This window comes from Dendropsophus ebraccatus, chromosome 4 (genome assembly GCF_027789765.1).
Source record: "Dendropsophus ebraccatus isolate aDenEbr1 chromosome 4, aDenEbr1.pat, whole genome shotgun sequence".
Classification (NCBI taxonomy): Eukaryota; Metazoa; Chordata; class Amphibia; order Anura; family Hylidae; genus Dendropsophus; species Dendropsophus ebraccatus.
Genome location: NC_091457.1, coordinates 93,194,602 through 93,207,650, shown reverse-complemented (window position 1 = coordinate 93,207,650; position 13,049 = coordinate 93,194,602). Strand labels below are relative to the sequence as shown.

At 42.8% G+C, this 13,049-nt stretch overlaps 1 protein-coding gene across 1 annotated transcript in view; it reads left to right on the top strand.

Moving 5' to 3' along the window:
• Positions 1–13,049, top strand: part of ZC3H18 (zinc finger CCCH-type containing 18) — a 97,326-nt gene that overhangs the window by 43,095 nt on the left and 41,182 nt on the right. The window contains exon 9 of the mRNA XM_069966285.1: positions 1,065–1,327. Coding sequence (XP_069822386.1) covers positions 1,065–1,327 — 263 coding nt within the window. The remainder of the gene's footprint in view (positions 1–1,064; positions 1,328–13,049) is intronic.

Genomic DNA, 13,049 nt, shown 5'->3' with positions numbered 1-13,049 from the left:
ATTAAAAACACAGAAAGGATCTGTTCACACAATGTTGAAATTGAGTAGATGGCCGCCATTTAATGGCAAATATTTACTGTTATTTTAAAACGGCTGTGATATTGAAATAATGGCAGTTATTTACTGTTATATGGCGGCCATCCACTCAATTTCAACATTGTGTGAACAGATCCTTTCTGTGTCTTTAATCCACTCCTGTTTTGGTTGCAATATGAGGACTGAAATATACGTAGTGTGAACCCAGCCATAAAGTGTCACTGTCGTTATAACTTTCAAACTCTAAATCAACAATAGACGTGATATAAAGCAAGTTTGCAATATATATTCATTATTTTGTTGTTATCATGCTGTAAAACAAAGCTGAACTTACCAGAAATCCAGGTCCAGTCTCCAGAAGGCAGATTTTCTGACTTTTGCTTATTAAAAGAACAGACTAAGCACAGGAATTCCGGCCAGTACAGAGAGTCGCGGCTCAAGGTGTCCATCAATCACATGACTGCCTTCTCTCTGTGAGCGCTCAGATGGCCTGGGATACACAGGACTTCCTGTTTTCTGAGGGTTTCCTGTTTTTTTAAAGGGGTTATCCAGCGCTACAAAAACATGGCCACTTTTTCCCCTACTGTTGTCTCCAGTTCAGGTGTGGTTTGCAATTAAGCTCCATTTAATTTAATGGAACTGAGTTTCAAAACCCCACCCAAACTGGAGACAACAGTAGGGGGAAAGTGGCCATGTTTTTGTAGCGCTGGATACAGTCAGAAAAGTGTCAGAAAACAGAAAAAGCAGTGTTCTCCATGATAACCGGAAAAAAAAAAGAATGTAAATTACAAACTTGCTTTATATCACATCTACTGTTGTTGAGGATATTGAAAGTTATAACAACAGTGACACTTTAAAGCCTGCAAAAATGTAAATGCAGCCATTAATGAGTGATTATATTGAACTGCGTCAAAAAGACACCAGTGACTTGATTTCTGTGCTGATCAGTAAAATAGAGATGTAGATATGTACTCCAGACATGTTTCCATCATATTTTGTCTCTAATGAGATCTCCTGTCTTACTGTAGGACAGAGAACGGGAGCGCGATCGTGAAAGGGACAGAGACAGACAGCGAGACAGAGACCGAGATAGGGAGCGGGATAGAGACAGAGAGCGTCGTCAACGGGAAAGAGAACGTGACAGAGAACGGGAACGAGACAAGGACCGACAAAAAAGGAAAGATGAGTGGGAGAGAGATCGAAACAAAAGGGATGAGAAGGAACGGCAGAAAGATAAAGACAAGGAGAAGGAGAAGGAAAAAACAAGGACAAAATCTCCGCTTCTGCCAAGGTTAGTGGCCATTGACTGTGATATACTGTATATATGGTGATCAAGAAAGCAGAGATTTCGTTAATAAAATGGCTATTGGACATCAGGCATGGATGTGGCTTTGCCCGTACATGATGATGGGTGTACAGAGGGAGGAAGTGGAAGGTTTGGAAGCAGACCAGACGTTTAACCATTTAACCCCATATCATAAATGAGTGGGGAAATATGATTGTTTTCTTCAAGCCTCATCCTTATCAAACAAAAGTTCCAGCATCATCTTCTTGGCCAATACGGGTTAGTTACTACTCACTAAATATTACATTAATCCATTCCTCCACACTTTATGTATACTTCTCTTTTCCCCCCACTGTATTCTTGTTTCTGTCTGTTTAGGTGTTTTCCATGTTAGTCCAATCATATTCAATTGATTTCTTTCGGTACTGTCACATACATTGAATCCTTGTTCATCCATTTGATTTGTGTGAATGTTCTGTTTTTGAAGGGGTATTCTATTCCCAATCTTACCAACCTGTTCTGGTGTTCCTGTTCGCAGTTACTTACCACTGTTTTTTTATTCCCTTGACATGTTGTCCTTGCAGGAACTGCAAGATGAGCCAATCATTGGCCACAGCGTATTAGTGTATCTTATGCTGTGTTTACACGGAACGATTACCGTTCGAATTTTCGCAATAACGATCGCATTTGAGCGATAGTCAATCAAGTAATGAGCCAAAAATCGTTCATTTTGATCTTTCAACATGTTCTCAAATCGTCGTTCATCGTTCGCTAAAAATTTGCAGATCGTTTCGTGTAAACAGTCTTTCAAAGATTCACCCTATGTAAAACATGGGCTTAAGCGATCTTAAAAACGATTGCATTAACGATTTTTCTTACGAATTTTCTTACGATTTTTCTAACGATTTATTAGTCTAAACGCTGATCGTTATAAAAACCAAATCGTTGCTTCAAAATAGTTAGACCGATTGGGCGCATTATCGCTCTGTGTAAACGCAGCATTAGCATATCTTATATTTTATTGACACCCAGAGCTGTATTCACAGATCTGCTGATACTTAAAATCTGTCAGTGGGAACAAGGTCAGAATAACAGGTGTTTTGCTCCTCAATGGGGAACTAGCACTCACTTCTCCCTGCTACTATCTGAGTCTTCAGCTGCAGTTCATCATTTACTGACTATCACATGATCACTGATCACTTATGTTTAGGGTAGCTTCACACATACCGACTCGCAGCGTTAATAACGCTGCGAGTCGGCTAGGTCCTGGCAGATCACTTTCACTACATACACTCAGCGGTCTGAACGACCGATGCGTGTATGTAATTCTGCCGGCCTCTTAACCCCTTCTGTTGCCGCCCGGCTCCCGCTCCCACACTGTATACATTACCTGTCCTCGCTGCACGGGATCCCGGCGTACTGCTCTCCCGCCCGGCCAATCAGTGTGTTGCCCTGCCACAGCCACTGATTGGCCGGGTGGGAGAGCAGGACGCCGGACCCGTGCAGCAAGGACAGGTAATGTATGCTGCTTACAGCGGGGGAGCCGGGCGGGAGCAGAAGGGGTTAAGGGCGGCAGAATTACATACTCGCTGCGGTCATTTAGACCGCAGCAAGTATGTAGTGTATGGGAACTGCCAGGACCTGCCGGGCTCGAGGACAGGTAATGTATACAGAGCGGGAGCCGGGCGGCAACAGAAGGGGTTAAGCGGCCGGCAGAATTACATACACGCAGCGGTCGTTCAGACCGCTGTGTGTATGTAGTGAAAGTGATCTACCAGGACCTAGCCGACTCGCAGCGTTATTAACGCTGTGAGTCGGTACGTGTGAAGCTACCCTTAAAATGAGGTGTGGTAACACAGTCTATCAGCACTCTGTGATTTCTCAAAGGCGACTTGGACTTGCAAGTCCAGGTCCCACCTCCAGTGTGCAACCACATGCAGTGGCTGTAGGCTCTAACACAGCATCACCATTTAACTCCTTCCTACCCAACCTAAGCTGGCTGTTTGGCAATGGGCCCGCATAGATACAGGAGTGGGAACCCCATTTAGAGCAAATCCACTCCAGTTTTCAGGCAGTAAATGCTGCGTGAAATACGCTGCAATATGTGTGAATTTTCTTTTCACCTCAGCTCGGGTATTCGGGGGGGGGGGGGGGGGGGGCAGTTATTTTATTTTAAATTTTTTTCTATTTCCTCCCACTTCAGATTAATGCATAGTAATAGGTGTGAATATGTCACTTCCCACAATACATATAATCAGACACTGAAGCAGCAGTCAATGCTAGGGATTTCCGCTCTGAATCTTCAAGGACTCTAAATGCAAGTGTAGCGTAAAATACAGGCTGTGACCCAGGATTAGTACAGGATAAGTATCTACAATGTGTCTTGACGATTGTGCAGATTAGTTCTTGAAAGGTGAATATTAGCTTTTAGTCATTGACAGACACTGAATGAACCGCCTCCCTGTGTACAGGTGGATGAATTGCTCCTGGCTTCGTCTTTTACTTCCCTTTCACTTCGGAAAGTTCATTGTAATTAGACTACAGGACCTGTCACTAAACTTTCCCGTGTTGGGCATCGGCTGTGTGTTGTACTTTCCTCCGGTTAACCTGCCTCTTGTGACCCTGATTCTCTAAGTGTGTGTTTTCCCCTCTGCACGCGCTCTTCATTCTTTGTTTGACTAGATCATGACCCGCCTGGCTCGTTTTTTTTTTTTTCTCTTTTGTCCTCCATCATACTTCCTGGTATTCACAGTGGCCGGTTTGACATACCTTTCCTAAAATCTACTTTTGCATTTGAAGTTTCCGCATTTAATTAAGCAGCCATTGTACTCCTGGTGTTCAGCCCTTTAGTTATATAGTTCAAATCTGATGTTTCACTGAACTTACCAGCAACCATCAGACAGTGCCTGTCCCTGCTGAGTTACATTCTGGTCCCTAACATAAATAATTATGAAGCAGCAGCAGTCCGCACACCCTCTAAATAGTATTGTTGGGTGCTAGTGCAGAAGGATTCCTCAATCCCATAGTACGTATGAACAGAAGCACTGCACTCCCAGGGGATTATATGCTCGTGAAATTTTTATTCAGAAGAAAAATTAGATATCACAATCCAACCAGATCAAGATATGTGAATTTAAGTAGAGAAGTAATGCTACGGGCGACGTTTCGGTCGTGCTTCCGACCTTCCTCAGGCCTATGTAGCCATACTGTAGGACGAATGTATAGTACCCCACCAGATCCCCCGTACTATACATTCGTCCTACAGTATGGCTACATAGGCCTGAGGAAGGTCGGAAGCACGACCGAAACGTCGCCCGTAGCATTACTTCTCTACTTAAATTCGCATATCTTGATCTGGTTGGATTGTGATATCTAATTTTTCTTCTGAATAAAAATTTCACGAGCATATAATCCCCTGGGAGTGCAGTGCTTCTGTTCATACCTAACATAAATAATGACTGGCTGCGCTGTCACCACAGTGGCCATGTGATTGGCTGAGCAGGCATTTCCTTTATATTAAGGGGAGACCAGGCAATGGTTAAGCATAGCCTCTGGTTTGATAGCCAATCTCTGTTCATGCATAATTCCAAGCATACACTGGCCCCTGAGTAATGTTTTGTGGGTGGTTAGAGACAGTCCTTCTCAAATATTTAGCTACATTCCATACATAGGGGAGGGGTTTATTTAGTTTTTCTGTGTGAAAAATAATGGTACTTTCCTCATATTAAATTCTGTACAGTTTCCTTAGTGCATGAAATTCTTTTGTTATGTAACATGAAGCTGTGCTTTTTTTTATATATATAATGGGGGGGGGGGGGGGCGTGGGCTAATACAAGTGCAATCTTTAGGCTTAAAAATGTTTTTTAAATCAAAACTAATGACAATGCTCACAGAAATTTGCCATGTGACTGAAGAGACTATATACTTCTATGCTCTGTTCATGGAGGGTTCCAGTGCTGTGTGATGCACACCAGTCCTAAGGGTAGCTTCACACATACTGGATTCGCAGCGGATTTCACACTGCAAGTTTGCAGCGAAATCCAATGCAGAACCTGGTAGTGTGAAGTGAATGGATCGCATACTCTCAGCGGAATTTTTCTTCCGCTGCCAGCATGTGACGCAGCCCCTTTAACCCCCCGCAGCCCCTGGCCATACATTACCTGCTCGGCTTCACGGCTGTGTGTGAGGCTCCCGGTTCCCCTCACTCCCCATCAGGCAATCAGTGCACGGCACTGGCAGCGGAATGAAAATTCTGCTGTGGGTATGTGACCCATTCACTTCAGACTACCAGGATCCACAGCGGATTTCACTGCAAACTCGCAGCATGAAATCCGCTGCGGATCCGGTACGTGTGAAGCTTCCCGTAGATGGGCTTGTTCTGTAGGATAAGGATCTCTACTTCACTTTCTGTAATCAGTCTGCCTACTCTACCAAATTTAAGATAATAGGCTACCTGTCAGGGTCAACCTAGCACGCTGGCATTTAGTAGACTAACCAAGCTAGGCTACACTTTTCCTCTTTGAGTTTGTGGCCAGCAAGGAACAAACATATTAAAGGGGTAGTTCTGCCAAACATTTTTCTTTCAAATCAACTGGTGCCAGAAATTAGTAATTTACTTCTATTAAAAAAATCTTAGGTCTTCCAGTACTTATCAGCAGCTGTATGTCCTGCAGAAAGTGGTTGTCTGTCCAATCTGGAGTGGTTTTCTATGGGGATTTGCTACTGCTCTGGACAGTTCCTGCCAGTTTTTTTTTTTTTTTTTTTTTTTTTTTTTATAGAAGTCAATGGAAAAATGGATCCAAACAAATTGCAGACAACTGCACCCATTTTTTCATATTTTTTTTTCCATAAAACGTGTACGTTAAGCAGACTGCAAAAACACAGTGTGAGCCAGGCTTAAAGGAGAAGTCTGGCGAAAATTTTTGTTGAGGTATTGTATTGCCCCCCAAAAGTTACACAAATCACCAACATACACTTATGGGAAATGCTTATAAAGTGCTTTTTCCTGCACTTACTACTGCATCAAGGCTTTACTTCCTGGATAAAATGGTGATGTCACGACCCGACTCCCAGAGCTGTGTGGGCTGTGGCTGCTGGAGAGGATGATGGCAGGGGGATGCTCAGTGTCCCTCCAGTTCCCTGTGTCCCTCAGTGTCCCCCTGCCATCATCCTCTCCGCCAGCCACAGCCCGCACAGCTCTGGGAGTCGGGTCGTGACATCACCATTTTATCCAGGAAGTGAAGCCTTGATGCAGTAGTAAGTGCAGGGAAAAAAGCACTTTATGTGCATTTCCCGTAATAAGTGTATATTGGTGATTTGTATAACTTTTGGGGGGCAAATTTTGCCGGACTTCTCCTTTAACCCCTTAACGACAAAGGGCGTAAATTGACGGTAAGGGGGTTCAGAACGGGGCCGCGCGGCGACCCCGCTCTGAACCGCCGCGATTGCGGGTGCCGCATGTAGAACAGGACCGCCGCTATTAGCGGGCACGTTCCGATCGTGCCCACTAATAAGGTAATCAGATGCAGCTGTCAAAGTTGACAGCTGCATCTGGTTACCGGATGCAGCCGTTCCTTGGTGTCTAGTGGCGGAGATCGCCCCCCCCCCCCCGGGACATTGTCCCGGAAGAGCGATCTCAGTGACTGATGCCGGCTACGGTCTCCACGAAGATGGCGCTGATCCCGGCTCGGCACCCATTTGTTTTCAGCTGCAGCAGACGAAAGCAAACAAGTGCCGATCTCATTGATCTTTGCTGTATAGCTATACAGTAAAGATCTCAATGAGAGATCAGAGTGTATATACTAGAAGTCCCCCAGGGGGGCTTCTAGTATAAGTGGAAAAAAAAAAAAAAATAGTGTTGTTGTCAATAAAAAGCCCCCTCCCCTAATAAAAGTCTGAATCAACCCCCCTTTTCCCAGGTTATAAATATAAATAAATAAATAAACATGTTTGCTATTGCCGCGTGCGTAATCGCCCATATTATTAATTTATCACATTCCCGATCTCGCACGGTAAACAGCGTAAGCCCAAAAAATCCCAAAGTGCAAAATTGCGCATTTTTGGTCGCATCAAATCCAGAAGAATTGGCGCAAAAAATGACACCTCACACAGCCCCATAGACCAAAGGATAAAAGCGCTATAAGCCTGGTAATAGAGCGATTTTAAGGAACGTATATTTGTTAACAATGGTTTAAATTTTTTACAGACCATCAGATACAAGAAAAGTTATACATGTTATATATCCTTTTAATTGTAACGACTTGAGGAACATATATAACAAGTCAGTTTTACACCAGGGCGAATGGCGTAAAAACAAATACCCCCCAAATAAACAAAATGCTTTTTTTTTTTTTTATTTCACCACTCATTTATTTTTTTTCTGGTTTCGCAGTGTACTTTATGAAGAAATTCAGCCTGTCATTGCAAAGTACAATTAGTGACGCATGTGGCTTTCTAGGTGGAAAAATGCTAAAAGTGCTATGGCCTTTTAAGCACAAGGAGGAAAAAACAGAAACGGAAAAAAAAATCGAAATTGGCTCTGTCTTTAAGGAGTTAAGGCGTTGGGGCTCAGGGAAAGATGCGGGACAACCTCTCTGTGACACTGCTGGCTTTTTCACTATGATCACGCCCAAAGAGGCATGATTCCAATCCACCAGCCATGAGTACTTCAGAAGAATGTTAACTGATTGAGTATTGAAACTCATGACTCTAATGTTACTATAACCTTTTACCTTTACTAATAAAAACATACTGTATCTTTTAAAGGGAGTGATATGCCCTTATGTCCTTTAGGAATATTCCTACTAATGAGTTTGGTGAGAGATCCTTTAAACACTTTTGTGTCTTTTGATAAGATTCCGAATGGTTCTCAGACAGACCCCCCTCCCTTTCACAGGTCACAGAAAGCTATATATGCAAGGTCAATACTTTAGGAAATAATTCTAACTAATAACCCAGTCTCCTGTTCAGATACAGTGGCTGTCAGGCTTCAACGCTTACTTAGACCGACCAAAGGATACCAAGTGTGAATATGAAAGATACGTGGTGTTTAAATGTTCCCTATGTAGGACGTAAGGGACATTCACTCTTGCTTCTTCTTAGCATACTGTTGTAATCTGAAAAGTCTTTGGAGATGACATTTGGTTTTTCCAGGGAGTTTTTCTCCAACCTAATTTAGTTTTCTAATTTAAAGGCAAATCTTGTGTACATGCTGTGGCAATTGAGCCTGTGCATTTGTGGCAGATTCAGTGCAGATGTTCTTCACCATTGCCTTGCTATATTCCCTAAATGCCATATTGAGTTAACTTACAGATACAGTTTACAAAATTCTGCAACTTCAAGGGTTTTCTAATGTATATCACATTCCAAAACTATATTAATGATTTTATCACTTCAAAAATGTGTTCTGGAAATTTGTACATAAAGAAGACGATATGGTAAAATCTAATAATCTAATTTATATACTAGTCCATTTAATAAGCAGTGGAGTGTGGAAGTGTCCAGAGCAGGAGAGGTTTTCCATGGGGGTTTGCTACTGTTCTTGACAGGTGGCATCAGAGACTACTGTGCCAGACTGGGAAGAATACACCACTTCCTGCAGGGCATACAGCAGCAGCTAAGTACTGGAAGACTTGAGATTTTCAAAAGTAAATTACAGATCTATATAGTTTTCTGACACCAGTTGATTGAAAAGAAAATACATCCCACCCAAATTCCACTTTACTTTAACATGGTCTCTGTCATTTCAAACCACTTTTCCGATTTAAGAGCCTATGTGATCTTAATGTAAGTTTCTTCATTTACAAAAGACCACTCCCTACCTCAGAAAAACAGCTCTAAACTCCTGACCGCTAAATGTTTCACTTCTCTGCAATCTGTGGGCTTAGTCCAACTCTAGCAACAGACCAGAACACAGGAAATTGGATGGGGTGTTGCAGGGCTGTGTACCTGCGAGTGTGTCTCTTTCTTCCAGAAGATCCTCACTTTCTCTTAAAGCTAATAAATCAAGGCCTCCCCTTCATCTCAGCAGTAGCATATCAGTGCTCATTGTAACCCCATTCTTTCTGTGATGCTTCTATATGTGCTCACATAACACCTTGCAAAGAGTGCATCAGTAACCCTCTCTCTCGTCATGTGCCATCGGTAGTACAGCACAGTCAGTCTCCTATCCTACAATACCAGTCTGTTCAGTCCAGTGCAATTTTACCAGCATTATGTCACTGAGTAGCTGTCCTCTTGTCTTCTCTGCACGGCCATCGGGACAGGTGACTATAACTACTTTATTTTCGCCCCACCCCCTTCCCGTAATGATTTTTTAAAATCTCTGCCATAGTGTATGTATAGCCCTTGTTTATTAATGTACAGGTCTCTCCTACCTTAAAATAGAAATCTCCTACCCATTGATGTATGAATTTCCCTTACCCCTCACCCATTGACGGAAAGCTGTTTTGCATGGTGTCAGCCAGTTGGCGGTGCTTATTGAACATACTTCTCTACACATATAATTATTGATCATAAGGAATAATTTTCCTTGGTAGCGGTTCCCAAACTTCCTCGCTCTGCATTCCTTTCCCGCAGTTCACACCAGCAATTCAGCGGAGTGGCTATTAATAGACGCAGCTAAAAATGACTCATGTGGCTTCTAAATTTAGACTTGTCTGTGTGTAATGGAGCTTTGTTTTCCGTGTCACTTATGAAGTGCGCTGTTTGGCCTCAAGGGTGCCCAGGACAAGATTGTGAAAAGCAAACAGCGATATGAACATCACCGCTTCTCCAGCTGTATGTGCTACATGTGCAGTACATGACAAGTGACATCCCTCTCAGGACTTTCATAAGAGGGAGGAAAAGTCCAGGAGTTTTCCAGAACTCTATGTAAGAATCAAATCCACAATTAGGAGCGACACACAACTTGTATGAGGAAAACTTGAGCACTTGTATAAGGAAACACCACAATATTCAAAAAACACATACACTTAGTGAGTGGCTGATGGTTACTACTCACAATGCAATAAAAATCCACCTAACTGTTCTAATTAAGCTTCAATACCCTCAGGCACAGTTTACACAAACAGACAGATTCTTATAAAATTCAAGCAAAAAAAATTAAGGATTCAGGGGTTTTTTTTTAGGCTGGGTTCACACTACGTATATTTCAGTCAGTATTGTGGTCCTCATCTTGCAACCAAAACCAGGAGTGGATTAAAAACACAGAAAGGATCTGTTCACACAATGTTGAAATTGAGTGGATGGCCTCCATATAACAGTAAATAACTGCCATTATTTCAATATAACAGCCGATGTTTGAAAATAACAGCAAATATTTGCCATTAAATGACGGCCATCCACTCAATTTCAACATTGTGTGAACAGATCCTTTCTGTGTTTTTAATCCACTCCTGGTTTTGGTTGCAATATGAGGACCACAATACTGACTGAAATATACGTAGTGTGAACCCAGCCATAAACTGTATAATTCCACTATTTCAGAAAACCACAGAAATGGCAGATTATTAGATGTTTTATACTATTTGAAGTTTGGACACTGTGAGCCTTGCCACTTAGGTTCCAGCTCTGGTATCGCCTACTTTGGACATCTTCACACAGCTACTGTATGCTACACCCATTTTCTCTGTTGCATTTCTGTGCCAGCCATCTCCCCCAGGCACACACAGCTGGGATCATACAGAGCAGTGAGCTGTCACTGATTCTATCTAACACTCTTTGCTATATCATTATACTTTGCAGTGTACAGGTATGTGTTGTTTATTTTTTCTTCTGCTAGGCCGGGGTGTGAGTCATTTTTACCAGCATGCCCAAATTGCATAATCAAAGCACAATCCCACACAAGACAATGTAACCGTATTTTCTGTTCTTTCTTTTTTTGTTGTGATTATTGGGCAATACAAATAAATGACACTTATTGTTTCTTACAGTCCTACTAAGTTCAGAGTTACTAGCGGCTGTAAGTGATGGTCTGGTTTGTAGTATATATTAAAGAGGTACTCCTGAGACTAAAAATATAAAATTTTAATACATTGCTTTAATAAAGTTTTATTACTTTTCAATATAAATTTATTTTGAAAAATGTATAGCTTTGTATGTTCATATATAGCTCTGTTGACTGGCAGCAGCAAGGGGCAACACTACACCCCCAACCCCCCCCCCAGCTGCCACAGTTTGTGTCAGGAACCACAGGGCTATCTAATGCCCCTATTCCACGAGTCGTTTGTAGGAGCAAACGAGCGCTATTAGCGCTCGTTTGCTCCTCGTTCCCTGCTCGCTGCCGCGGCTTTTCAACGCGGCTGCAGCGAGCGGGAGGGGGCGGCGGGGAGCTGCTGGGGGGGCTGCCCGGGGGATCGCTGATCGTCCGGGCAGCCCATAGGATATAGCAGCATCTGCTGCCGACGGTCCTATTCAACGGAGCAACGGCAGCAGATCGCTGCTATATCAGTCGCTTGTTTTTCAACATGTTGAAAAACAAGCGACTGCAACGATCAGCCGACATGAACGATGTCGGCTGATCATTGCACTCTATTCCACGGGACGAATATCGTTCGTAGCGGCCGTTATCGGCCGAATACGAACGATATTGCTCCTCTAAACGACCCGTGGAATAGGGCCTTAAGCCTTGCAGTTCCCGATCCTCTGCTCTGCTCAAGCACTGCCACACAGCGCTATACAGAGCAGGGTCCCATTCCCTTCCTCTGTCTACTGTATATTCAGTGTCCAGCAGGCTCTGAACAGCTAGCAATGACTGTGATCACTACTCACTGCTGGAATCACGAACAGAGCGAGTGGTGAGAACAGTCACTGCTCCCTGTACAGAGGCTGCCGTGCAGTGATCATGTTGGGCAGCCTCCCCAAGCCCCCACCCCTTCCCCAATACTTTGTATATAAGAATATACAGTACACTGGGGGAACAGGAGTCTACACTGTATCAGAGGTGGCCCCCCTGCAATTCCCGACACAAACGTTTGTGGTAGCAGAGGGGGCCATGTTGTCTCTTACTACTGCCAGTCAACAGAAGTCTATATGTAAATAAACTGTACATTTGTTTTAAAATTTAAAGAAATATAACTTTATTAAGGCAAAGTATTAAAAATATATTTTTAGTCTCCAGAGAACCCCATTAGAATACAATCCATTCAGAAAGTATTCACATGTCTGTACCTCACATTTACTCTCTCCCTATGAATATAAACCTAATACCCTATATTGTAAATGTAAAGACACAGTTTATGCTGCGTTATAGTTATATAGTTACACTTTAGTTTTTTCGTTTCATTACTACTTTTTTTCTTCTGTATACAAAACACATGGTCATCCATTGGTTCCATGGGAAACAGATCCTGCTGTGTGGCATAGAGCAGCATCTGTTCAACAAAGTTTGTATCTTTTTCCACAGCATAAAATATATTTGTGTTTCACGTGGTGTGAAAGTGAAAACTAAAATATTGTATGTACGTATTCAGACCGTTTATACAGTATAGTTTGCACCCTTGGCAGTTATTGCAGCCTCCAGCCGTCTTGGGTATAATAGCGCAAGATTTGCACACCTCGATTTGGGGATGTTCTGCCATTCTCTTTCTGCAGATCCTTTGAGATTGGATGGGGCTGTCAGAGAATTGCCATTTTCAGTTTTCTCTATTAGTTGCTTTGACTAAGCCTCTCAAGTTTCCCTGAGCCACTGTGTTGTCTTGGCCTTGCATTCCCCAGTCAGCACATGTGG